Raw genomic sequence first — 23512 nt, 5'->3', positions numbered from 1 at the left:
CCACATCGACTTCGTTTTCGCTGTGTTTATTGAAAAACATGATGGTACCGATTCATAGACATAAGTGGGAAATCAAATAGAGGGAGATGCAGCCTGGAAGGAGAGTAGCCGACGCGGTGGAATGAGATGGATTGGGAGAGACCAACATAAAATCATATGTTCTATACTTTATTAATTTTCTAAACTTTTGTAGTTTAATTGAATTGCTTTGATTGAATAGCTGATGAGTGTACAAGTTTTGTCTATATGCATTCGTAGTCTGTTACGTCTTGATTTTTTTTCTTTTCCAAAGAGGAATATGTGATTTGAAGCAAATATTACAAATCCATGTATCAAATGTGTTAGTAGGAAATAAGGTAATCAAGATTAACCCATTAAAAGGGAGGAAAGAAGGGGGTCTTTTGACGGAAAACGTGAGACCAACATGCATGTAACTGTGGAAAGCATTATAGCCAAATATATATCTCTAAAAGTTGTAGCTGAAGAATGTGAGTTACTCTATACTAACCAATTAGGTTTGATTGGTCGGTCATATAAAACTTGGTTTTGTATATATCTAAAAGTGAGAAAAAAACATCCACAAGCATAAGTGAAATTTTATATATAGTTAAAAGTAATGTTCATAGTAAATCATTTGTATACAAACTCCACTTGCTTACAGCATCGGAATATTGATTGTGATTTGTGAATCAGTAATCTATGGAAAGAGAAATCGCGTATCAAAGTGAAGGGGAAACGAAACTCAATCCAGCCATCTACTCCGATCCCAATCTTCGACCTTCCTTCGACAAGTGGCATTTAGTATTTTCTCGATTTAGTAAATAAACCAAGAGAGAAGCAGCCTTGTATGTATTTCGATTGATAATGATCAACAACAAAGACAATTTCTAATAGCGAATTAAGAAAGGATACCAATATATAGCACCATATGGTCGGAGACAAACATAAGTGAAATTTTATATATGGTTAAAAGTAATGTTCATAGTAAATCAAGCTCTAAAAAAGGCTCACTTTTGTGTGTGACAACATAAAATATAATAACATTGAAATGAATTTTTGGCTTTTTAATCAGCAGAAAGCAATATCAAGAAGTGAAAATGATCAAATTGATTGAGAAAAGAAAGAATTTAGGATGAATTACAAATGTTAAATTTCAATTTAGGATTTCACCTCCCCGTGCGGCAACGCACGGGTCGTTTTCCTAGTGTGTATAATAGATGTTCAATGGACCGACTATTATACACCATTATATATGCAAACTAATCAACTTATAAAATTCCCATAATTCTGCGTCGTGTGCCGAAGTTGCTCGATACAATTGTTATTCCTACGACTTTTTTGCCTATATATACAAACCCTTTAACACCAACATCAAAACACACAACAAATAACAACTTCTATAAAGCACAAAGAGTTTCTTATTTACTAAAAAGAAAAAATGGGTCGTGGTTATAATTTGCTATCCGTTCTAGTAACGTTTTTAGTGTTGGTTGCAGCTGTAACCGCACAAGGGAACCGTGTCTCAAACCGCGGTGGTGGTCGAAGACCGCGAGTTGGGTTTTACGGGAATAGATGCCGAAACGTAGAGTCTATTGTGAGATCGGTGGTTCAGTCTCATGTCCGGTCGAACCCGGCTAATGCACCTGGACTTTTGCGAATGCATTTTCACGATTGCTTTGTCCGTGGCTGTGATGGCTCGATTCTCCTCGCTGGTAACACCTCGGAGAGAACTGCAGGTCCCAACCGTTCATTGAGAGGATTCGAAGTTATTGAAGAGGTTAAGGCTCGGCTTGAGGTTGCTTGTCCTCGAACCGTTTCTTGTGCTGATATTCTCACCCTTGCTACCCGAGACGCCGTCGTTTTGGTAATATACTGAAATTATTAGACCCATTACATATATATCACCTACAATCAAGGATTATATTCTAGTATGGTGCCGTGTTTAACGGTCATTTCATATTGCTTTATGCAGAGCGGTGGGCAAAGCTGGAAAGTGCCATTGGGACGTCTCGACGGCCGAATCTCGCAAGCCTCAGACGTGAACTTGCCCGGACCAAGCGACCCCGTCTCTAAGCAGAAGCAAGACTTCGCTGCTAAAACTCTCAACACATTAGACCTCGTAACTCTTGTTGGTACGTTGTAATTGCACATGATTTAAATGTAACACTTTAGAATTGTATATTCAGAAAACTAATTAGCCGTTAGTTCGTATATTTATATCCTACTAGCTAACTTAGTGAGTTTTGATTATGACCAGGGGGACACACAATAGGAACTGCTGGCTGCGGTCTAGTAAGGGGAAGGTTCTTTAACTTCAACGGGACAGGACAACCTGACCCATCAATCGACCCGAGTTTTGTACCGCTGATTCAGGCTCGATGCCCTCAAAATGGAGGCACCCGAGTTGAGTTAGACGCTGGAAGTGTTGACAGGTTTGACACATCGTTCCTTAGGAACGTGAGGTCAAGTCGCGTGGTTCTCCAATCTGATCTAGTTCTATGGAAGGACACCGAGACCCGAGTAATCATTGAAAGGTTATTAGGCTTACGCCGACCATCCTTGAGGTTCGGAACCGAGTTCGGGAAGTCGATGGTCAAGATGAGTCTCATAGAAGTTAAGACTGGATCAGATGGGGAGATTCGTAGGGTTTGCTCTGCGATTAATTAAGAATAAAAGCACAAATGTGTGGTTTGTTTTTAATTTATGAATTTGTTAACTAATAATCATTTGTTTTATATAATAAGCTTGATATATAGCATTTTGTGGTCGATGGTTACGTTTTGATTTAAGATTGTACTTGTAACAAAGTTGTAGTATATAAAAGTGTTATTTGTTTCTTCACTCGTGTACGGAAGAATGAACGAACTTGTCAAGGCAAAAAAGTGTTGAATATGTTTGATTAATGGAAGCTTATCTATACTCCATCAGTAATGATTAGCAAATTCATAAATTAATCACTAGTTTAGATGTACTTAATTCAAAATATTGGAGTTGATATTTAATTATCTGAAAAGCTTTAAATATTACATGTTGTTGGGTCTATTTTTGAATTAGAGAAGTTAAACCTCTTGTGGATTCCAGATTTCCAGTGAAGTATACAATCGGTAATCATTATCCTAAGTTTGTTATTTTTTAATCGAAAATGCCTAATTAGAAATTGGATTCTTTTATGGTCAAAGAAGAAGAATTTTCTAATAATCATTTATGTAGCAAAATGATGTTTTTGTTGATTAATAATACAAGATTTGGGTGTTTGATTTCTGAATTGCCGTTACGCGCTGTCATATTCAACGCAACATCCCCGCACTTAAAACCGAAACAAAATAACTTATGGGCTATCCAATGTGTGTGAATTAGCTGATTCATAAAAAGGTGGACTATATGAACAACAAAGAATATGCATCATCAAAGTTTTTTGCAAGATATTGGATCGATGGAGAATGATGTTTACGGATCATCAGTTCGATTTTGTGCCAACCTAAATAGGCCATGGCCCATTGTGCTGATAAGTTAGTTAGTCAAAAGAGGTCAACATGATCATAAAATTGACGAATGATAGTAAATTCCTTGCAATACTCTTTACTTCGCTTCAAAATAGTGATGACATCTCTATAAATCATGCATGGCCAAACAAATGAAAATTTTGGGCTTTTAGTGTTCCATTAGTTATTGGCCTTTTCTCGATTTGGGCTCCTTTTTTGTTTTGCTTTGCAGTTCTTGTACCACACATATTTTTGCAGATCAAATACGATTCACGTAGACACAAAGGATAAAAAGGATAAGACAAACATATTATTTGGAGCACACCAAAAAAAAAAGACAAAAAGAGAAAACTATTGTTTTGATAAATAAGTTGTTTTTTTTTTTTGGTAAAATTTTGATAAACAAGTTATACGCTAAGAAATAAAAATAAACATTTTTAGTCCAACTTTTAACATAAACAAAAAGTGGATTAGGTCTTGGTTGCTGGATCGTATTGACATGGAGCGTCAAGGTCTTGAGTGAGGCTCTGTTTTTTCTCTCTTATTTGTAATTCTGTTTCTGTACTCCTTTCATTTTAATAAAGTCATCCAGTGTAAAAAAAAAAAAGAAAAAAAAAGTGGACTTTTTACTGAAAAGTCCAACGTTCATGAAACACTTCAACAACATATATTCACTCACGAGAACCGACTACAGAAGAGAAACCAATGTTCATGAAACAAAGGAAACTCGGATCCACCTTGAGAAGAATCATCAACGAACCCAGAGAAAATGAATCGTAACAAACTTTTTACAACTTTCAGATATTTTGTAAATGAAATGTTTTTGTTCTTAAGTAAATGCATCGTTTGTTGCGGCTAATCGTGGCCGTTGACTCTACTTTTCACCACCGTCCACGTGTCGGCTTCTTATTTGTACCAAATCAACTAGAAAAACTGATAATATGTTTTACTGATTTAACCGTGGCCTTTTTCTAGATCCGCCCCCTACACAACCCTACACCGTCATCACTCGCGGGGTTGTTAGCTCGACTTCCCCCGATGAATTTGCTCGCGGATTTTTGAGTTCTCGGAAAGCGATGTACAGTACCGTGGAAAGCCAAACAAGCCAGACGGGAGCAACGATAAGAGAAAAGATGGGAGAAATAACAGATACGAGCAAGAGAGGTGCGAGTGAGCCAAATAGATGGCTAATATGTCCCACGAGCATACGAAACCAACGGCTGCGGAGCTTGATCTCGTAGATACGAAGAAGGGCGTAGATTAATATGAGAACCCAGTAACAGAGGAAAGTGGTTCGATAAGTTTCGAACAAGACAAATGCAGAGGAAGTTGTATTGGCTCCGGCAGCAGATGGGTCGCCGAGCTGGAGAAACCCAAGAACTACAGTGTTCATTGACACCATGAACTTGTGCACTGCATCGGAGTATAACTCATAATTTTGCTCCTCCTCTCCAGACCTCTGAACGGTTGTAGTCGCCATACTGTTTAATCTTCCCTTTCTTCTCCTCTGGGATTTGTCTGTTTTTATAAACATTTTGTTGGAAAAGTCACAGTTAATCCGACGTAGTCAACGAATCCAGCACTTGTGAGGATTTCTTTCTCAACAGGGACAGCTTATTTTTAACATCTACTACATAAGTCATTTTCAATCATCTTGATATTTTTAACATCTACTACATAAGTCATTTTCAATCGTTCCTCTGCTTGTTTTTATACCCAAGATCAGTATAAAAGATGTCCCGTCATTTTCAATCATCTTCACAATTTTATTTTGTAGCTAATCCTTCCATCCTAACTGATTTAACTGATTTTATTGAAAAATATAAATAAAAATAAAATATTGTTAAGTGGAAAATAAAAGTTTTACCCACTAGATTTTAACAAGAACTGGAAAAACAATGAAAGCTTGCCAAAAATAAAATAAAAAAAGGCATAAATATGTTTAATCGCCTTTCGTGGAAATACTTTGAGCATTACAATATCGCGCCTTCCGTGGAAATACTTTGAGCATTACAATATCGCGCCTTCCGTGGAAATACTTTGAGCATTACAAGTGTTCGTTAACACACGTAACCGAAAAAGTCTTTAATAAACAACTCGAGCATTACAAGTTTACAACAATGTGAAACCATGGTTTATAAAAAGGCATGCTTCGTTTTTCTTTTTTTTTCCCCCCGTCAAAGAAGCTAGGATTCATTTATGTCATCCAATTTTGAAAAGTATATGTTCATGCCTTTACGTAGGCATCGCCCAAACAAATGAACATTTTGTACTACAAAAAAAATAGTAATGACATCTCCAAATTATGCATGGCCCAAACAAATGAACATTTTGGGCTTCTAGGGTTCCATTAGTTATTGGCCTTTTCTAGATTTGGGCTCCTTTTTGTTTTGTTTTACATATTAGTATATTACAGATATTTTGCAGATCAAATGTTAAGTTTGATTTCTTACCGTAGCCCAAATTTTAACAAATCACAACAAAACGTAAGAAAAACAAAGAGTGGAATTTTTTTGGTTTACTAACGGAAGACGAACAGTGTATTCCAGAATTTGATTAGTGAAATTTAAGATTTAAAAACTCTAAAAAAAAAAAAACAATCCAAGCAATTTTACCACAACCGCAAATTAAGATCATCCTTGTTCAACTAAGATCATACAAGTACAACACTAAGACCATTCACCACCACAAACTTCTCTAACCCAAACCAATTAATCCTCGGAAAGTCTTAAAACAACTCAAGTATCACAACAATGAGAAACCACAAAGATTCTTCTTCTACATCAATCTGCAAATTTTTCATTTTGTCCCCTCACATGTTTCAAATTCAACTATACATCATCATAACATAACCTACACAAACCAAAAACAATTTTCAGGTTTAAAAGAAACACTAGACACTCACTTTGATGCCAGAAGAATCTCGGGTTTTTTCGCCTTGCTTGGCGTGTTAACATTCGAGGAACCACCATTAACAGTCTCTGCAGCTACGGTCTTTGCAGCAGCAGTTCGTGCGCTTGTATCGAGGTTAACTAAACTCCTTGTAGCTAAAATCGCCTGCGGATTCAAATCATGAGATGCTCTTGCGTACAATGATCTCACTGCATTGGAAGCTGCATCTTTGACATCTCCAGTACTCAACGGACTAAGCAAGCAATGTCCTAGAATCCTTAACGTAGGTTGAAACAGCTCCCATGGAAGTGGAATCCTCACTCCTCTTCCTCCAACGCCATCAGAGCTGCTAGAGTGTTCTTCGTTCTCTCTGATTGCTAATCTATCAAAATACTCTTCTATCTCAAGGCTACGTCCACTACTACCATTGAACGAGGATGAATCTCCGAAACCATTGGTCAGTGCTAAGACTTTGTCTTCGTCTCCATCGATCTTTTCTTTGCAATCGCAGTCTTGACCTGCCCAATCAGCAGAGAATTTACAGAATTCTAGCTTAGACCAAGCAGGCATCTGTGAGATCTCTTTGAAATAGCATTGTAGTCCCACGCCAACGATGCTAGCTCGCTTAGTTGACTTAACCGCGATCTGAGGCTCAAGCTGCGGAGACAAGACTCCGACGGAGGCCGTTGGATTAGAATCACGCGATCTGTCATTTCGCGGTGAATGGTAAAGAGATGGCTGAGAGAGATCTGGGATGTGTACGAGTATAGGTTTACCTCCGCGAGATTTAACCTCGGCGGCGAAGATTGCGAGAAGCACAGCTTCGAATCCGGAGAGAGACGGAAGAGACGACGAATCTATGGAATGAATTCGAGATAAGTACATTCCGACGAGTAAGGGGAGGAACGATAAGACGACGAGACGAAGCGGTGGATCAGAGGAGAGGTAGGTTTCGTATAGCCATTGACAAAGCGGATCAGATCCAGAACCAGAAGCTGGATTACAAAGAGAAGACGAGATCCACGAGTAAGCAGCGCGAGAAGAGAGCAACGATAGCGCCGGCCGATCGGAATCAGCCAGAGAAGAGATCGGAGTTACGTCGCCGTTTTCCGAGTGAGAATCGCCGGAGAGGAGAGATGAGAGAGAGAGGATGCGTGAGCGTTGCTTGGAAACTGACTCCCACCAAGAATGCATCGGATCTCGATCGGCGGCAGCGGAGGGGGAGATTCCTGAGACGGCAGCGGCGGAAGCGCTTGGTGTGGTAACGGATTTGAAACGGTGAGGAGTGGAGGAAGAGGTTGAGGACGATGGAGAAGGTGAGCCGCCGAGAGGCTTTACGGAGAAGTCCATGGGAAATTGGGGTTTGACTTGGGTGGGGAGACAAAAGGGAAAGTTTCAGCTAGATTCTAGCAAACCGATTAACTAGGATGATCGAAATAATTTGTTTTTTTACAACAAATTAGGATCACTGTAATACAATTTGTTTCTTATGGGGCTAGTTTCGAAAGATGATAGAAGTTATGGGGTGGTTTTATTATTTTTTTCTCTACAAGGTCAGGTTTGGTGGGCTTCGAGTTCTGGCCCAGTTTTTAATAAGAAAAATAAAATAAAAAATAGTTACCGTCAGTATTGCTTGAAGTCGGTAGGTAGCTTTCTTTACGATCCGATTCTGTGATCTTTACACGTCGACCGGATTCTTTTTTATTTCATTTTCGGGAATAAGATTTGTTGCTTTTAACATACAATGGTAAATCATCCTCGATTTAAAATACAAATGCATGTGTACGGCAAACGGATTCAGGAGTAAGTTGTACACCATATGCCATTTATAATTATCTCTACCTTCCAAACTCATGTTCAAGAAATAACTTACTTTTCTATGTAGGTGAATCGTGGAAGCTAAATATAGTATTTATCTTCTTCTTTTCTTTACGCTTCTTTTACTTGTGGACATTATACGTTATCAACATAAAAGCAATATTGACATGCTACAATTAAGTATTTGCATTCAGATTCAACTAGTTTCAATGACTTTGTTATGTCGGCAGTTTAAGGAAATTGAATGATACACAAATCATTTCACTATTTACATAGAGTCAATGGCTTATCGATCGATCCACAACCACATAGAAGTTAAAAAATACTACCAAACATTAAAGAAGGGTTTTGAAAATAAAAACATTTCCTTAAATGATGATTGGTATTTTCAATATTGACCACAGAAATTAAAATTGATTTCTCGATATCAATTGTATATACAGTTGATTACTCTATTGAGTGTTTTGTTTTTAGAAAATACCCAACTTTTTGACACTAGTGTAATTAGTTTGGAATCCCTATAATTGTTAGAAATTTATACACCGCAAATTTCGGCTATAAAGGAAAGGAAGCCAATGAACAAGAACTCGGAGGTGCGTTCATAATTATATTAGCTGTATGTAGTCTGAACAAGTAGGCCTCGACATTCAGACATCCGTTTGGGTTTGGATTGGGTATTTCGGATTTTCGAGTTTTCAGATTTAGAGATATAGGACTGTTCAGTTATTTTTAAACTTCAGGTTCGGATCGGATTCGGTTAGGGTCTTTTGGGTTCAAATTCAGATTATCCAAAGTTTACAAAACTCAAAATTTTAGTATCTAATTTAATCTAAATTATTCAATAATACGCAATATATCTGAAAATTTAGAGTATTTTTACCCAAATTTACTAATAAACAGTTTAAATACTTCAAATTATCAAAAATATCTAAAAATATGAATATTTTGAACACTTATATTATTAATATTATAAACATTACTAATATATTACAACTATATATTAGTAATGTGGATATATTCGGATACCCGTTCGGATTTCGGTTTAGATCGGATTCGGATTTGGGTTTTCGGATTTAGAGATTTATAACCTGTTCGGGTATTTTACAATTTCGAATACGGATTCAGATCAGGTTTTTTGGATCAGATTCGGATTGGATCTTTGAATCTGAGTATTTTGCCCACGCCTATCTGAACGCCAATAATTTTGTTCTTAGTAAATGAAAATAAGAATCTAATCAAATTTCCAAATTAGTTTTAAGAAAATAAATATTAGTATAAAGAAAAAAGAAAGAAAGCAGAGGAAAGATGAAAGGGCAGGTCTCTTCGTAAAAGACCCCACGATCACGCATCCATATGAAAATGCATGACACGTATACCTAAACGTCACCGTTTTTGCACATTACCCCAAACCCTTGAACCGACCTACACTACATATTACTTCTTCTTCCTCTTCACTCTTTCCACTTCCCACCATTAAAAAACTTCCCTCTCTCTCTCTCTTTCTCTGAACTCTCTCCTCAGAAACTCAAAAGAGCAAAAAGAGAGAAGAAGAAGAAGAAGAAACAAATCCCACACAATGGCCGTTACACTGTCCTCCACCGTGACACCTCTCCTTCTCGCCGTCCTTCTTCTGTCTCTCTCATCCGTCTCAGTTCTCAGCGCATCTCACCACCATGCGGCCGCGCCGGCTCCTTCTGTTGACTGTTCGACTATCATACTCAACATGGCTGACTGTTTATCCTTTGTTACGAGCGGAGGCACGGTGACGAAACCGGAAGGTACTTGCTGCTCAGGGCTTAAGACGGTGCTCAAGACTGACGCTGAGTGTCTCTGTGAAGCGTTTAAGAGCAGTGCTTCTCTTGGAGTTACTTTGAACATCACTAAGGCTTCTACTCTTCCTGCCGCATGCAAGCTTCACGCTCCTTCCATTGCTAACTGTGGATGTAAGATCTACTCTTTTCTTTCACTTGTTTCTCTTTCGATTCCGTGGATCTCAAAAAAATTTTGAGCGGTTTCTTAGATCTACATTTTTTCAGTTAAATTAAGTAAATGTTTTTGTGTTTTCTTTTTAAACCTATTTAAAGATTGGTTTTTGAATATATATATACATATACTTTTGTGTCATTGACTAATCTACTTACAATTCTTTTTTGTTGTTGTTCTTGCAGTGTCTGTTGCTCCTACTGTTGCTCCAGGTATTTTGTATTTCTTCTTTATTGATTTTAATTTTTTTTTGTTTCTTAATTTAGTCTTTAATTTTTGTCTCATGCAATTCTTTGCTTTATTGTATTTTTAAATTTCAATTTGAAATGATTTTTTAAAACTGTCGATTGTTTTGATATTCTGGGTTTTTGCTTGGAGCTTTCAAATGTTTAATGTAGACATGATCCCAAAAAGCATATAGTTTGTGTGGATGTGGTGAAACCCTTTTTTTGTTAAAAAAAAAAAAAGGATTCCAACTTTTTATGAGTTTTAAGTTCGTAATTTGGAACCAAAATTTTCAGGTCTAGCTCCAGGAGCAGCTGCTGCTGCTGGACCTGACTCAGCCGGAACTCTAGCTCCAAACCCGTCTCCAGGGAACGACGGATCTTCTTTGATTCCGATCTCGATCACAACCCTATTCAGCGCCGTATTGTTCGTATTGTTCTCCTTTAGTATGTAAAGAACCTGAGCCATTTTCACCAGTTAGTTTTGGCTGTATGAAATTGGTTTTAGGGTCTTTTTAGAGTTAAACTATGTGTGTGTTTTTGGAGTGTTCTGTTTTGGGACCATTTCGGTTTCTCTGTTACTCTTTTAGTTTATGTTATTACTTTGTCGCCCACATTGGTCCTAATTTTTATTCGACTTATCGGTTATTATTATTATCCCTCACTCGTTTTATTCTCTCTCTCTTTGTAGTAATCCTAGAAATAAAAATTACCTATGGTTGTTTACAAGCAGTATTCTTAAGAAGCTTAACTTGTTGGATGAATCATGGATGATGTAAATTATGATAAATTATAGTTGCAAAAGAAAACAAATCTTAGGATGATATCATTACACTTTATTCTGTGATTCTACTCAAAAATTTTAAACAGAAACAAAATTTCAAGAAATCTAAGTTGGACAAATTAATATTAAGACAAACGACTACGTCTTTTTTAAGGTGTTGTAATGTCAAACTTAAGTAATTATATTTTTTATTTAAACTTTTTTTTTCTAATTAAAACTATAATGACGTCATTTTAGTAAATGAAAATTGGAATTTTGTTTAAAAAAGGTTTATGCAAGGCCATCACTTACTAAACTTCCCTTAAACAGGCTTTTTCACACCTTATGAAATAAGTATCTGTCTGTAACGATATGGTCCACGCCTAGCACATATATACCGTCACTCAGAACCGTATGTCCCAAAATATGTTCAAAAGTTCCATATTTCTTTTTCTTACTGCGCAGTTTGACTATTGTACCATTTCCAACTGTATTCTATCGAACGAGTAGAAAATATCTCTAAGCCAAACGCATCAGTTAAATGTTTTGCCAAAATGCATGATCCTTCCCCTATCATCTGTTTCTAATTGTGTATCTAGTTTGTATAAGTTTCAGCATCCAACCCAGACATGAAACTTTTCCTTCAAAAGCCTCATAGGGACACTGCATTATGCCAAAAATTGGTCACATATGGTCACATCACATTTTTTCCCTTAAGAGCATTTAGGACATATATATGCAGAGATGGATTTGTAAGGGCCCCTAAAGCCTAAACCATGTTCTTGAATTTACATGATGACGATAGATTTTTCGGTATTTTAAGTGTGTTACTGGGGCTACGCCACCTACTGCCATGGCCCATGGGCTACTTAATATATCTCAACAGATAAACTATGATCAGTTGTATGATATGAGGGTAAGAGAGGTTGGTGATCTAGTTGATGATCACATTGTATAGAATCAGTGAATCACAAAACAAAATTAGTGTAGTGTTGTAAATATACCTGAATTACCTATCCGGGTAATTTTGTAAATCTGAAATCGTTTTTTTTTTTAAATAAATTAAATCTGATGTAAGGGAAAACAAAATGTTACGTGACATCGTGGAAAAAGAATATTATGTTTTTTTTTACTTCCATTTTCTTCATGTAATTAAATTAATTACTAATGATTAGCTTTTTTATCAAATTCAAGATTCAAAAAATCAATCAATGTTAATGATAAAATCAACTGTCGATGAAAATTACTAATCTGTCGGAAAGTGTCCGTCGTGGACAAATCACGTTTATATTTCTCCCCCACGAAGATTTTTAACTAATTTTTATGATCGCGTGGACTTTCCAGCGCACGTTAGATCACCTCCCTTCGCCATTTTTTAAAAATAATTAAATTTAAAATAGTACGTATTATATTACTCCTACGAATTTACTAAAGACCAAAAATTAAATTAATTAAAAAAACTCAAAAAGTTTTAAAAAATAACAATTTCAAAGTGTTGCGAATAATAATAATAATAATTACTTTCCCCTCTCTCTCTCTCTCTCTCTCTCTCTCTCTCTCTCTCTCTTTGTCTGCCACCAACAGCCGAGGACGACGACCGTATCCACCACAAACCGCTTCCGGCTGAGACGACGGCGATCTACTCCGGCCGGTTATGCTAACTTGATTCTGCTTCAAATTTTATTTGAAATTTCCAAGCGGAGAATCTCGTGGAGCAGGAAGAACGGGATTATCCTTTGATATAAGCTGATCGCTTGGTTCTTTTCCTGAGATTTAGTTTTTGGTTTCTGGGAAAAAATTTCCGATCGCCTTCGGTTTTCGGCGATTGGATTGAGTAGGATACGAGGAATCTCTGTCTGCTGTGTTTTTAATCTTCTTCTTCGCGATTTAGGTTTGCTAGCGTCGGAGAGTTTAGCTTCGTAAAGCCAAAATTCGTCGATATAGGGCCATTGGGATTTTGAGCTTTTGGAGGTTACGTAAAGGTCTATTAGTTTTTTTTTTGAGTTAAGGTTTTACGATTCCATCCTAGGGTTTAGTTATCGTGGAGAGGCTTCTTTTATTTGGTTCGGATTTTGTCCTGGATCCGTCTTCTCGACGGATGATTTACGTCTGTGAGCTTGGCCTTACCTGATCAGGATGCCTATGGGACGGTTTCTATCTCTGGTCCGAGGAGACTCGGCTGAGTCACCTCGTGAGATTACCTCGCACAGTAATATCATCGGCGATACCGGTTCTAATGGTTGGCTCATTAGGTTTTTCGATTCTGCCTTCTTCTGTGAGTGGATTGCAGTTAGTTATCTGTACAAGCACCCACATGCTGGTGTTAGGGATTACTTATGCAATAGGATGTATACCCTTCCCTTATCTGGTATCGAGAGTTATCTGTTCCAGATTTGTTACATGATGGTGCACAAACCAAGCCCATCTCTTGATAAGTTTGTAATAGACATCTGTGCCAAGTCACTGAAAATCGCACTCAAAGTGCATTGGTTTTTGTTGGCTGAGCTGGAGGACTCTGACGATAATGAAGGCATCAGCAGGATTCAAGAGAAGTGTCAAATTGCAGCTACTTTGATGGGTGAGTGGTCTCCTCTTATGCGTCCCCAGAACGATGTCTCAACCCCTGGGAGCAAGAATCAGGTCCTAAATAGACTTTTGTCGTCAAAACAGAAGCTCTTCTCGTTAACGTTATCTCCTCCCACCCAGAAGTCTTTGTCATTCTCACCTTCGCCAGGGACCAACGTACTGGATGATGGTAGTCAGTTACCTTCCGAGGACAATAAGATTTTTAAGAAGCTTATCCCAAGTCCTAAAGTCAGAGATGCTTTAATGTTTAGAAAGTCAGTTGACAAAGATGATGAAGAGAGTGAAAAGGAAGGATTCTTCAAGAGGCTCATGAGGGACAACAAAGGTGAGGCTGATGAACCAATACCTAACTCAGAGGGTTTCTTTAAGCGCCTTTTGAAAGACAATAAATCAGAAGATGAGGACATAACAAACAGTTCCGAGGGGTTCTTCAAGAGGCTCTTGAGTAGTAAAGGAGAAACTGAGGAATTGACATCGAGTTCAGATGGGCTTTTTAAGAGATTGTTACGAGATAATAAGGGAGATGAAGAGGAATTGGGTGTAAATTCAGACAGTTTCTTCAAGAGGTTGTTACGGGAGAGTAAAAACGAGGACGAGGAGTCAAACCCAAACTCAGAAGGTTTTTTTAAGAAACTATTCCGTGACAGCAAACCAGAGGAAGACAAAGTTCCTAAAGAAGTGGATGATGAGGACAAGGATGGGTTCCTTAAGAAACTTTTCAGGGAAAAAAATGATGACAAGAGACCTGGTAGTGAAAAGAATGAAACCAATGGAACAGTGGATGCCGATAAGAAATCTGGTGAAGAGGATGAGAGAGAGGGTTTTTTTAAAAAGTTCTTTAAGGAAAAATCTGATGACAAGAAAGACATTATCAAGGCCGATGATGGGAATGAAAGCGACGGTGATGAATCTCCAGAGTTTTCTCTGTTCAAAAGATTATTCCGTATACATCCCGAAGATGCAAAGCCTGCTGCAGAAAATGAACATAGCAGCAATGGCTTAGTTGAAAGCAGTCCTGGGACAGAAAACTTTTTCCGCAAGTTGTTTAGAGATCGTGACCAATCTGTTGAAGATTCTGAACTGTTTGGATCTAAGAAACACAAGGAGGTATGCCTCTTTATTTGACTTGGTCTTTTGTGTTTCTGTTTTATTGCAGACACTGTTTACATTTGCACTGTTTTGACATTCGCTTTTCATTCGATCCATATCTTCAGATTGTTTGTCAAGATTCTTGTAGGGAACAATCCTATATCTCTACTTCTTAAGAATTTTACTTGACACAAATGTTGGGTGAAACAGGGTGGTTGTTCGACTTCAGTTGATTAGTTATCTATGATGGGCATATTTTCTTCCCATATGTGCTTGATTCATCTCATACCAATGTTTCTTATTATTACCATTGCAGAAACGTCCAGGCTCACCCAAACAGCGGGATGATACTCCATCTGGTAAGCCCCCGCTACCAAACAATACTGCATCACAGTTCAGGAAAGGGGCTTACCACGAGTCGTTGGAGTTTGTACAAGCTTTGTGTGAAACATCATATGGTTTGGTTGATATCTTTCCCATAGAAGATAGGAAGATTGCTCTTCGGGAGGTGATCCTTTCCACCTGACTTTCTCATATTGATTATTAAGTTTGAGGTGTCAAATTCTATCTTTGTAGCAGTTAATTAAATTTTATATTTCTTTTGTTTGGTTTTAGTCTCTTGCAGAGATCAACTTTCATTTATCGGAAGCTGAAACCACTGGAGGTATTTCTCTGAAATTAGAGTTATTCTTTGGGGGTTTACTTTATTTGTGTAGTTCAATTATTGAGCCGGCATACATTAGTCTGGTCATGTATGCTTTCTCTGAGATAGTATTTGAACTTTTCTTGCTCTGTTTATGTTGCTGAGAGCTAAATCATGTTACTTGTCTTAAAAAAAACTAGTATGTCGTATATCATTTTTCGTTGCATACATGAGTCCGATGTTGGTCAGTGTTTTCACTGACTAGGTTTTCAGAACATACTGCAGTCTAAGAATATATTTATTTTATTCTTGTCTCTTTTTCATCATTTATTTTCCTCTCTTGTATACGATTTTCTTTGGACTTGTGTTTTCTTTCGTGAGAGAATAATGTGGTCCAATCTTTTTGGCGTCTAAAGATTAGCGTTTTAAAGGATTATTGGAATCTTAATTTTATTTTTGTCATTTTCTGTTGTGGTAAAATGGTTTTGTTATCAGATACGAAATTTAAATTCATAATTTAAAAAAAATTCAAATAATCTTCCAGGAATTTGTTTTCCAATGGGGAGAGGAGTTTATCGCGTGGTCCATATTCCTGAAGACGAATGCATTCTTTTGAATTCTAGGGAAAAGGCACCATATATGATCTCAGTAGAAGTTTTGAAAGCGGAAACACCCAGGTAAATATAATGTTCTTACCAATTTACTGCTTTTAACAGGAAGTTACCTTCTTTTCTGTATCCCTTAATCATAATAAATGTAAAACTTTTCATAATAACACTACCCCATTGTTCTTTTTGTTTCTGATACTTGTTGCGGCAGTGCTAAGGATACCTCTAACTCCCAGAAGCTTTCTAAAGGGGGCATTCCATTGGCAAACGGTGACGCCTTTTTGCAAAAACCTCCTCCATGGGCTTATCCACTATGGACTACGCAAGAAGTTTATCGCAACAGTGCTGACCGAATGTCGTTGTCCACTGCCCAAGCAATTGATCAAGCAATGACTCCTAAGTCAGAGGTGAAGGCGAAACTTGTCAGTGTAAGTCTCTCAGTGGAGAATCGTACTTCAGCTCTTGACTCATTGAGCGATTCACTTGATGATGTCATGGCTGAGGCCCAAAGGACGGGGCTGAACACTGATCTTGAATGGGTAAGGGTGGTCGTGACGGCTGACCCAGGACTTAGAATGGAAGGCATTCCTGATCCATCAGCCCCACGTAAAAAGGAACATCGTCGTGTTCCAAGTACTGTTGCCATGGAGGAAGTAAGGGTGAGTGTTTCCGACATGCTTTGCACTTCATTTTCTTATTTAGGCGTCCATGGTAAGAAAAAGTCAAGATATTGAAATTGTATGTGTTCTGTTTTGTGTTGTTTCTCTACCTGTCATTAATCCTTAAATAAACCACTTATGCAGGCTGCTGCAGCGAAGGGAGAGGCACCTCCAGGCCTTCCACTTAAAGGGGCTGGTCAGGAGGATTCATCGGATGCACAACCAAGGGTGAATGCATATTTAACATAATATAGATCATCCTCTTCTTTTTCCTGTTTTAAATGTTGAACCTTATTTATTTATGTTTTGTGTTCTTTTAACAGGCCAACGGTGGAATGCTGAAAGAAGGTGATGCCTTATCAGGTGAACTTTGGGAGGGAAAGCGAGACAGAATTTGTAAAGCTTCAATATATGGAAAATTGCCTGGTTGGGACCTGCGTTCTGTAAGTGCTACAAAAATCCAAACCATTCATCGTTTTTACTTCTGTTGCCAAATGGGTATAATCCTCTAAGTTAAGTTCTTCTGTTGATGAAATAGAATCTGTATATGTTTTGGGCCCTGAAGGCCTCAATTAGTTTGATATAGTACCCAACGGTTTCTGTTTGTCTAAAGGACTGTAATTTGTGATTCCAGAATGTCTATTAAGGAATATTAAGGTCTAGTGTGATCTCGATTTTAGTGAAAAATACCTATGGACTATTTGACACTCATCCGTTCTTTTTGATCATAGCATTTTTCTCTTCTAAGCCTGCAACAATGTAGAGATCAAAGTTATGACTGATGCATGAGTCTATGATAACTTTCTGAGAGACATTGCTTATGATACGCGTTTTGCCTTTTGCTCTCTTTCCGGCTGAATTTTGTGTTTGATAACATTGAAAAGCTGATACCAAAGATGTTAGATACGTTCCATGCTTAATCTTTATTGAAATGTGTCCTTGTGTGTTGACCATTTTTCCAAATGCTATTCTTTCTATCTCTATTATTAAGTAGCTAGATTTTCGCAGATTATTGTGAAGAGCGGTGACGACTGTAGGCAGGAACATCTTGCTGTGCAACTCATTTCTCACTTTTATGGTAGGTGATACTTTTTTACATCTACCAGTATCTTAATATCCTATTTCTTAGTGTACTTACTTATCCTTGTAAAGTAACTGTTTCGTTCATGTGCTAGATATATTCCAGGAAGCAGGTCTACCCCTCTGGTTACGTCCTTATGAAGTCTTGGTTACATCTTCTTATACTGCCCTTATAGAAACAATTCCAGATACGGTAATTGTGTAAACCAGAACTCTATAATTGTACTAGCAACAAAGTTTCTGCATATCTGTTTTGTTGCTACGTTTTATCCTGTAATCAATCCTTTTACATTGAAAGCGCATATAAAAGGTACCAAATTTTTCCTGTAGGCTTCTATTCATTCCATCAAAAGTAGATATCCCAACATAACGAGCCTACGTGATTTCTTTGTTGCAAAGTATAAAGAAAACTCTCCGAGTTTTAAGCTCGCCCAGGTATGTACTGCTGGTAGGTCTTAATAGTTTTATTCAACCAGAACGTTGGTTACAGGAAATTGCTTGATTTCAGTATGTTAAACATGTTATTGTGAAACGGGAGAAGTGCCGAAATTACAGAAATTGCATTCTCTTGAGAATATACTTTGCATTTGATTTTCAAAATAGTTTCTTTCTGAATTATTTTCAACGAAGCTGCTTGGTTGAAACTTTGAGGATTATGTGCATAACTACCAACTTGTGCCTGATGCCATGTTGTGTATATAACCTTCTGAAATGGCTTCTTATGCAGAGGAATTTTGTCGAGAGTATGGCCGGATATTCTTTGGTCTGTTACCTTCTGCAGGTAAATTGGGTTTATTCGCTCTGATGCCATTGTTTTGTTTCAAGGATAGCATGCTTTGACATTTCATTTTATTGCTTTTGTCCCCCTGGTTCCTTTTAGGTAAAAGATCGTCATAATGGAAATCTTCTCTTGGATGAAGAGGGTCACATTATACACATTGATTTCGGTTTTATGCTTTCAAATTCTCCGGGTGGCGTAAACTTTGAGAGTGCCCCGTTTAAGTTAACTCGTGAACTTCTTGAGGTAAAACACTTCAAAGTTCTTTTAGTCATGTTTCCTTCTGCGAAGCAGTTGAATCCTTAAGTCTAAATTTACAAAAAAAACTTCTCACATCCAGGTCATGGACTCTGATGCTGACGGGGTTCCAAGTGAGTTCTTTGACTATTTCAAGGTATCCCCATGGCTTGTCCTCTCACCTTTCACATTTAAGTCACTTAAGACGACTTTTTCAATCTATAGCAGTTATGTGAAATCGCACTTAATTTTCATATCTTCCTAATTAGGTGCTATGCATTCAAGGATTCCTTACATGTAGAAAGCACGCGGAACGGATTATTCTCTTAGTTGAAATGTTACAGGTTCATATTCTCTTTAGTTTCTTTTTACTAACCAGAATCAGTTATAAATTATATGGTAGCAAAGCCTAATTATTTACCTTGTGAATTACATGTACTGGTGTTGTTTCTATCAGGATTCGGGTTTCCCTTGCTTCAAAGGTGGTCCACGAACCATTCAGAACTTAAGAAAACGGTTCCATCTAAGTTTAACTGAAGAGGTAAGTGTTTTTTAATCTCCTTGGAAGAAATATACATAACTGTATCACATGGATCCGCTACAGTTTCCTCATTCGTTTGTTTGTTTCTTTATTTTGTTTTGGGGGATCACAAAACCAGCAATGTGTCTCTTTGGTGCTCTCTCTCATTAGCAGTAGCTTAGATGCTTGGCGGACACGGCAATATGATTACTACCAACGGGTCTTAAATGGAATATTGTGATGTTCCAAATTAGGGTAAAAAAACTCGCAGCATACGATTTGTCTGTTGGGTTAGCTCATAAAACGATATGTTTTTTTCTGAGGAACCCATTTCATAGTAGCAATCAGAATCCTTCCAAAGGCAGAAGAAGAGATGCCTGAAGAGAGAGAGATTGAACGTGAAAGAAGAAACCGGTAACACGTAGAAGAGAAGTCTACAAGTTTGTGTACAGAAGAATATGATTTTTGCAGAGGTTTGATTGTTATCTTACTTGCTCTACTTGTAGGGGAAAAGAAGGCAAAAAGCCTGAAATTTTCTTCCTCTCCCAAAAAGCTCAAAACAAAACCCTTTTACAGAGGACAAAAAAAAGGGTAACGTTTTGTTTTTAAATTTGTTCTAGTCAAAACGGATGATTGTGATCTTATTGTATAAATTGTGTATCTTTTCTTTTTCTTTGTTAAAATTAGAGTCTTAGCAAGAAAACGAAACAGAACATATATATATATATACTCATCTTTTTCGTTTTCATAACCTCGCAAAATGATTCTTTGACTGATGATTCTAAGCCGTTATCAAATGAAAAGTTTCAATACTAGGGAAATCAATTGTCAGAGTATAAATTATAGTGGTAATTGATTTTGTAGGCTATTTATTTTAGTAAGTTTCTGGAACATCTGGATTAGGGAGCGTAGTCACGTACAGTATAAAAGGTCTACCGTTTACTTTAACTGGCAGATTTTCTTGAATCTAGTTAAGGGAGATCAACGAAATTTCGAAATAGAAAAAGGAATCTTCCAATTGCATTTTACATTTCACATAGAAGAAAATATTAATTATCTTTATGCTAAACAAACCAAATAAACCAACAAATCGTGGAGGGGAAAAGTATTTAATAAAATAAAATTTTAAGTTATAGTTGAAGAAAAGGCAAATCTGTCTGAGGTGGGTGATGTCATTGGGCCAATGAAGGATGCTCAGCTTCGTTTCCTTAGCTTTCAATTTATTTATAAATTTTGATTTACATATATATATATATATATATATATATATTTATTTATCTTCAATTCAAACTTTGACAAGATAACTCAATTTTCAAATAAATAAATTCATAAATCTTAAACCAAATTTCAACATATATATATATATATACATATATAATCAGCATTTTGCCTAACTTATTTCCAATTCCAAGATGCATCCAATTATTATTAATTGATTAAATCCCATTTTCAGTTTTACTATAATTTATATTTATGCAATCTCCGTTTTGAATGATAAGATCAAAAAATATATTCAGTTGACAAAAATAATAAAGAAAGATCAAAGCTATATATTTTAATTATCATAAATCTTCAAATTATTGGAAACCAGTAAGTAACACATTGAAAAAGTAGACTGAACTATCAAAAATCGAATTACTTAACACTTTACAGAGTACAGACCATAACTTATGCCAGCAATAGTTAAAGAGTAAAAACAAAACCCCCCAAAAATGTAACTTTTCGAGTACTGTATAGTGTATAGTGTATACTGTATATATTATTTTGGTTTTTGGTCTCTTTACAGTATTACATTTTTATCAGTTAATTGCAAAAATAATCACAAAGCTTTTATTTGTCTAATAAGAAACGCGTAAAATATAATTAGATCTATATAAACCCTAAACCCCATCAGTCACTAACTCTTTCCCCTGGCTTCTCCTTCAAGCTATACTCTCGTTCTCTCTCCTCCGGCCACAGTCGTCTGTTCCTCCGCTTCTCCTTCTCCTACGGGTGCGACTTCTCATCTCTTTTCATCTCCTCTGTTTCTTTTACATAACGCTTTTCATAAATGCTTCTTCTTACTCTAGTATGGTTCGGTTTCCGATGTGGTCTCTCGTATTCTCTGTTTCTTTGATTATGGGTTTTCATCTTTTGTGTGATTCCTGGGTTTGATCTAAGCTATATCAATTTTGATGCTTTCCCTTGATCAAAGGCTTAATTTTTTTTTGCTGTGGAAATTATCTCCTTACCAAATTTTGATCAGTAAAAAAAGACAAATCACAAAATCAAAACTGAACCCTAGAATTTCTTGTTGCATTTCCATTAATAAGTAAATTTTCTTGTTTTTGATGTGTGTTAGGTGTTTCTTTTTGACTTGTACAGCAGATGTCTGTTGATATCTGCAAGAAGAATCCATCGTTTCTTTGGTGTGACTGTGGTTATATCAGCAGAGCGAGGTTGTTGTGGTGCTTTCAGACAATCTTGTTCAACCATTCTACTTTTACTTTAACCTTTCAGACCCCCTTCAAGTTTGTCTTCTTCTTTCTTCTCCCTAGCTTTCTCTGTTTGGTAAAGAGTGTTTGATTCTGTTTGGTCTTGTTACTGTGAGTGTACTATTGAGGGAAGTTACTTAGTGTAGTGAAAGTTTTAACCCTTTGGGTTCAATGGTGAAAACTAACTTGGCACCTGGATTTCGGTTTCATCCGACTGATGTTGAACTTGTGAGATATTACTTGAAGAGGAAAGTTTTGGGGAAAAAGTTCCAAGTTAATGCCATTGCTGAGATCGACATTTACAAGTTCGAACCACCTGATTTACCCGGTAACTCAATTTTTTTCATAAAGCTTGTTTTGGATTTTGGGGGGGGTCTTTCTTGTTTTTTTCTCAAAACGTAAAAGAGGCTTCTGTGTATTGTACAGAGAAATCATGTCTAGGGACTGGTGATCTTAAGTGGTACTTCTTCTGCCCAAGAGAAAAGAAGTATCCCAAAGGCGGTAAGGCTAACCGCTCGACTGAATGTGGTTACTGGAAGACCACAGGGAGAGACAGAGATGTTTTATACAATAACGAAGTCGTTGGGAAGATAAGAACTCTGGTTTATCACTTTGGGAAAACACCTCGTAGTGATCGGACTGATTGGGTCATACATGAATATAGACTTGAAGACCAAGTACTCGCTCAAAAGAATGTTCCTCAGGTAATGTTTTTTTTTTTGGTTAACGAAAGCTCATTTTTAATATACTGATTTCTTGTTAAGTCTTACTCAGTCTTATGCTCTGCAGGATAGTTATGTGCTTTGCGTTCTCTTTAAGAAAAATGGGCTTGGACCAAGACATGGTTCTCAATATGGAGCTCCATATAAGGACGAGGATTGGAGTGGTGATGAAGAAGAAGATACTCAACACCTTGTAGCTATTCCTTCTGCAGTAAACGCTGGTCCTTGTCCTGGTCCTAGCAAAGAAACCAGTCTAGTTGCTACGACCTCACAATCGCACGCTGTTAAAGATTGTTTAACAGCAGGAGTGATATCAGAATCTTGCGTCTCTGATGTACCGCCACTAACTGCCACAGTGCTTCCACCTCTAACAAGTGATGTCGTAGGCTACGCTCCCATGTCTTCTTCACCTCTTCTTGAGGTTCCCCACGTACCCCACGATGATGACGATGAGTTAAATTCGATGCTAGATCTCTTTTCTGTTGTGAATGACGAGTGTTTACCTTTCGACGATTTCGACTACCCGAATGGGGTAAGCCTCTGCATCATTGCTTTTGATGAATCAGATCATTCAGTGTTCCTTTTGGTTGATTGCTTCTGAATTAATAATCTACAGGTAAGAGATGAGCCTGATGTTTATGTAAACGAGGAGGAAGCTCCAGTAGTCTTAGGAGATGGCAATTTCAGTGGAATGTTTGACCTGAGCGACGAGCAGGTCATGGAGATGGAGGATCTGATACAGCCGCCCACTCCTCCTTCTCCGGACGCTCAAGCCAGTAATCCCGATGAATCAAGAAGCTAACAACGGTCAGAGTTAGGAGCGACCGTTTAGTATTATCTTTGTTGCTCTAGTATGGAAAGAGAGTCCAAACATAAACATATGAAGCAGCTTTTAATAACCAGAGTGAAGAATGTTTTCTTCTTCTGTTGACATCTCTGTCTGCACGAAAAGAA

At 37.3% G+C, this 23512-nt stretch overlaps 7 protein-coding genes across 9 annotated transcripts in view; 5 read left to right on the top strand and 2 right to left on the bottom strand.

The window, feature by feature from the left end:
* On the top strand, window positions 1369-2841 carry LOC104727041 (peroxidase 69). Its single transcript, XM_010446037.2, has 3 exons — window positions 1369-1864; window positions 1973-2132; window positions 2258-2841. Exons 1-3 carry the CDS (start codon window positions 1439-1441, stop codon window positions 2665-2667), a joined length of 996 nt encoding a protein of 331 aa, XP_010444339.1. The 5' UTR covers window positions 1369-1438; the 3' UTR covers window positions 2668-2841.
* On the bottom strand, window positions 4477-4988 carry LOC109127455. Its single transcript, XM_019232145.1, has one exon. It carries the CDS (start codon window positions 4960-4962, stop codon window positions 4477-4479), a length of 486 nt encoding a protein of 161 aa, XP_019087690.1. The 5' UTR covers window positions 4963-4988.
* Window positions 6075-7889, bottom strand: LOC104727040. Its single transcript, XM_010446036.2, has one exon. It carries the CDS (start codon window positions 7722-7724, stop codon window positions 6384-6386), a length of 1341 nt encoding a protein of 446 aa, XP_010444338.1. The 5' UTR covers window positions 7725-7889; the 3' UTR covers window positions 6075-6383.
* LOC104727039 (non-specific lipid-transfer protein-like protein At5g64080) lies at window positions 9652-11072 on the top strand. Its single transcript, XM_010446035.2, has 3 exons — window positions 9652-10135; window positions 10361-10387; window positions 10697-11072. The coding sequence occupies exons 1-3, from the start codon at window positions 9769-9771 to the stop codon at window positions 10852-10854; spliced, it is 552 nt and encodes a 183-aa protein (XP_010444337.1). The 5' UTR covers window positions 9652-9768; the 3' UTR covers window positions 10855-11072.
* On the top strand, window positions 12689-20031 carry LOC104727038 (phosphatidylinositol 4-kinase beta 1-like). 2 transcript variants are annotated; one of them, XM_010446032.1, is made up of 16 exons: window positions 12689-14855; window positions 15154-15345; window positions 15453-15501; window positions 16025-16157; window positions 16300-16747; window positions 16892-16975; window positions 17071-17190; window positions 17756-17825; window positions 17923-18020; window positions 18158-18262; window positions 18555-18608; window positions 18708-18851; window positions 18946-18999; window positions 19112-19186; window positions 19300-19383; window positions 19502-20031. In XM_010446032.1, the coding sequence occupies exons 1-16, from the start codon at window positions 13299-13301 to the stop codon at window positions 19601-19603; spliced, it is 3369 nt and encodes a 1122-aa protein (XP_010444334.1). In that variant the 5' UTR covers window positions 12689-13298; the 3' UTR covers window positions 19604-20031. The 2 variants fall into 2 exon arrangements, with proteins under 2 accessions (XP_010444334.1, XP_010444335.1); XM_010446033.1 differs by lacking the exons at window positions 18946-18999; window positions 19112-19186; window positions 19300-19383; window positions 19502-20031 and having other exon boundaries at window positions 18158-18275.
* On the top strand, window positions 21263-23505 carry LOC104727036 (NAC domain-containing protein 82-like). Of its 2 annotated transcripts, none has more exons than XM_010446031.2 (5): window positions 21263-21354; window positions 21727-22164; window positions 22263-22540; window positions 22626-23090; window positions 23175-23505. In XM_010446031.2, the coding sequence occupies exons 2-5, from the start codon at window positions 22008-22010 to the stop codon at window positions 23358-23360; spliced, it is 1086 nt and encodes a 361-aa protein (XP_010444333.1). In that variant the 5' UTR covers window positions 21263-21354; window positions 21727-22007; the 3' UTR covers window positions 23361-23505. The 2 variants fall into 2 exon arrangements, with proteins under 2 accessions (XP_010444333.1, XP_010444332.1); XM_010446030.2 differs by having other exon boundaries at window positions 21704-22164.
* Window positions 23470-23512, top strand: part of LOC104729064 (NAC domain-containing protein 82-like) — a 4891-nt gene continuing 4848 nt past the window's right edge. The window contains exon 1 of the mRNA XM_010447961.2: window positions 23470-23496. Coding sequence (XP_010446263.1) covers window positions 23470-23496 — 27 coding nt within the window. The remainder of the gene's footprint in view (window positions 23497-23512) is intronic.

Source organism: Camelina sativa, chromosome 11, assembly GCF_000633955.1.
Source record: "Camelina sativa cultivar DH55 chromosome 11, Cs, whole genome shotgun sequence".
Classification (NCBI taxonomy): Eukaryota; Viridiplantae; Streptophyta; class Magnoliopsida; order Brassicales; family Brassicaceae; genus Camelina; species Camelina sativa.
The sequence above is the reverse complement of the archived record's forward strand: the minus strand, read 5'-3'. Positions and strand labels throughout refer to the sequence as shown.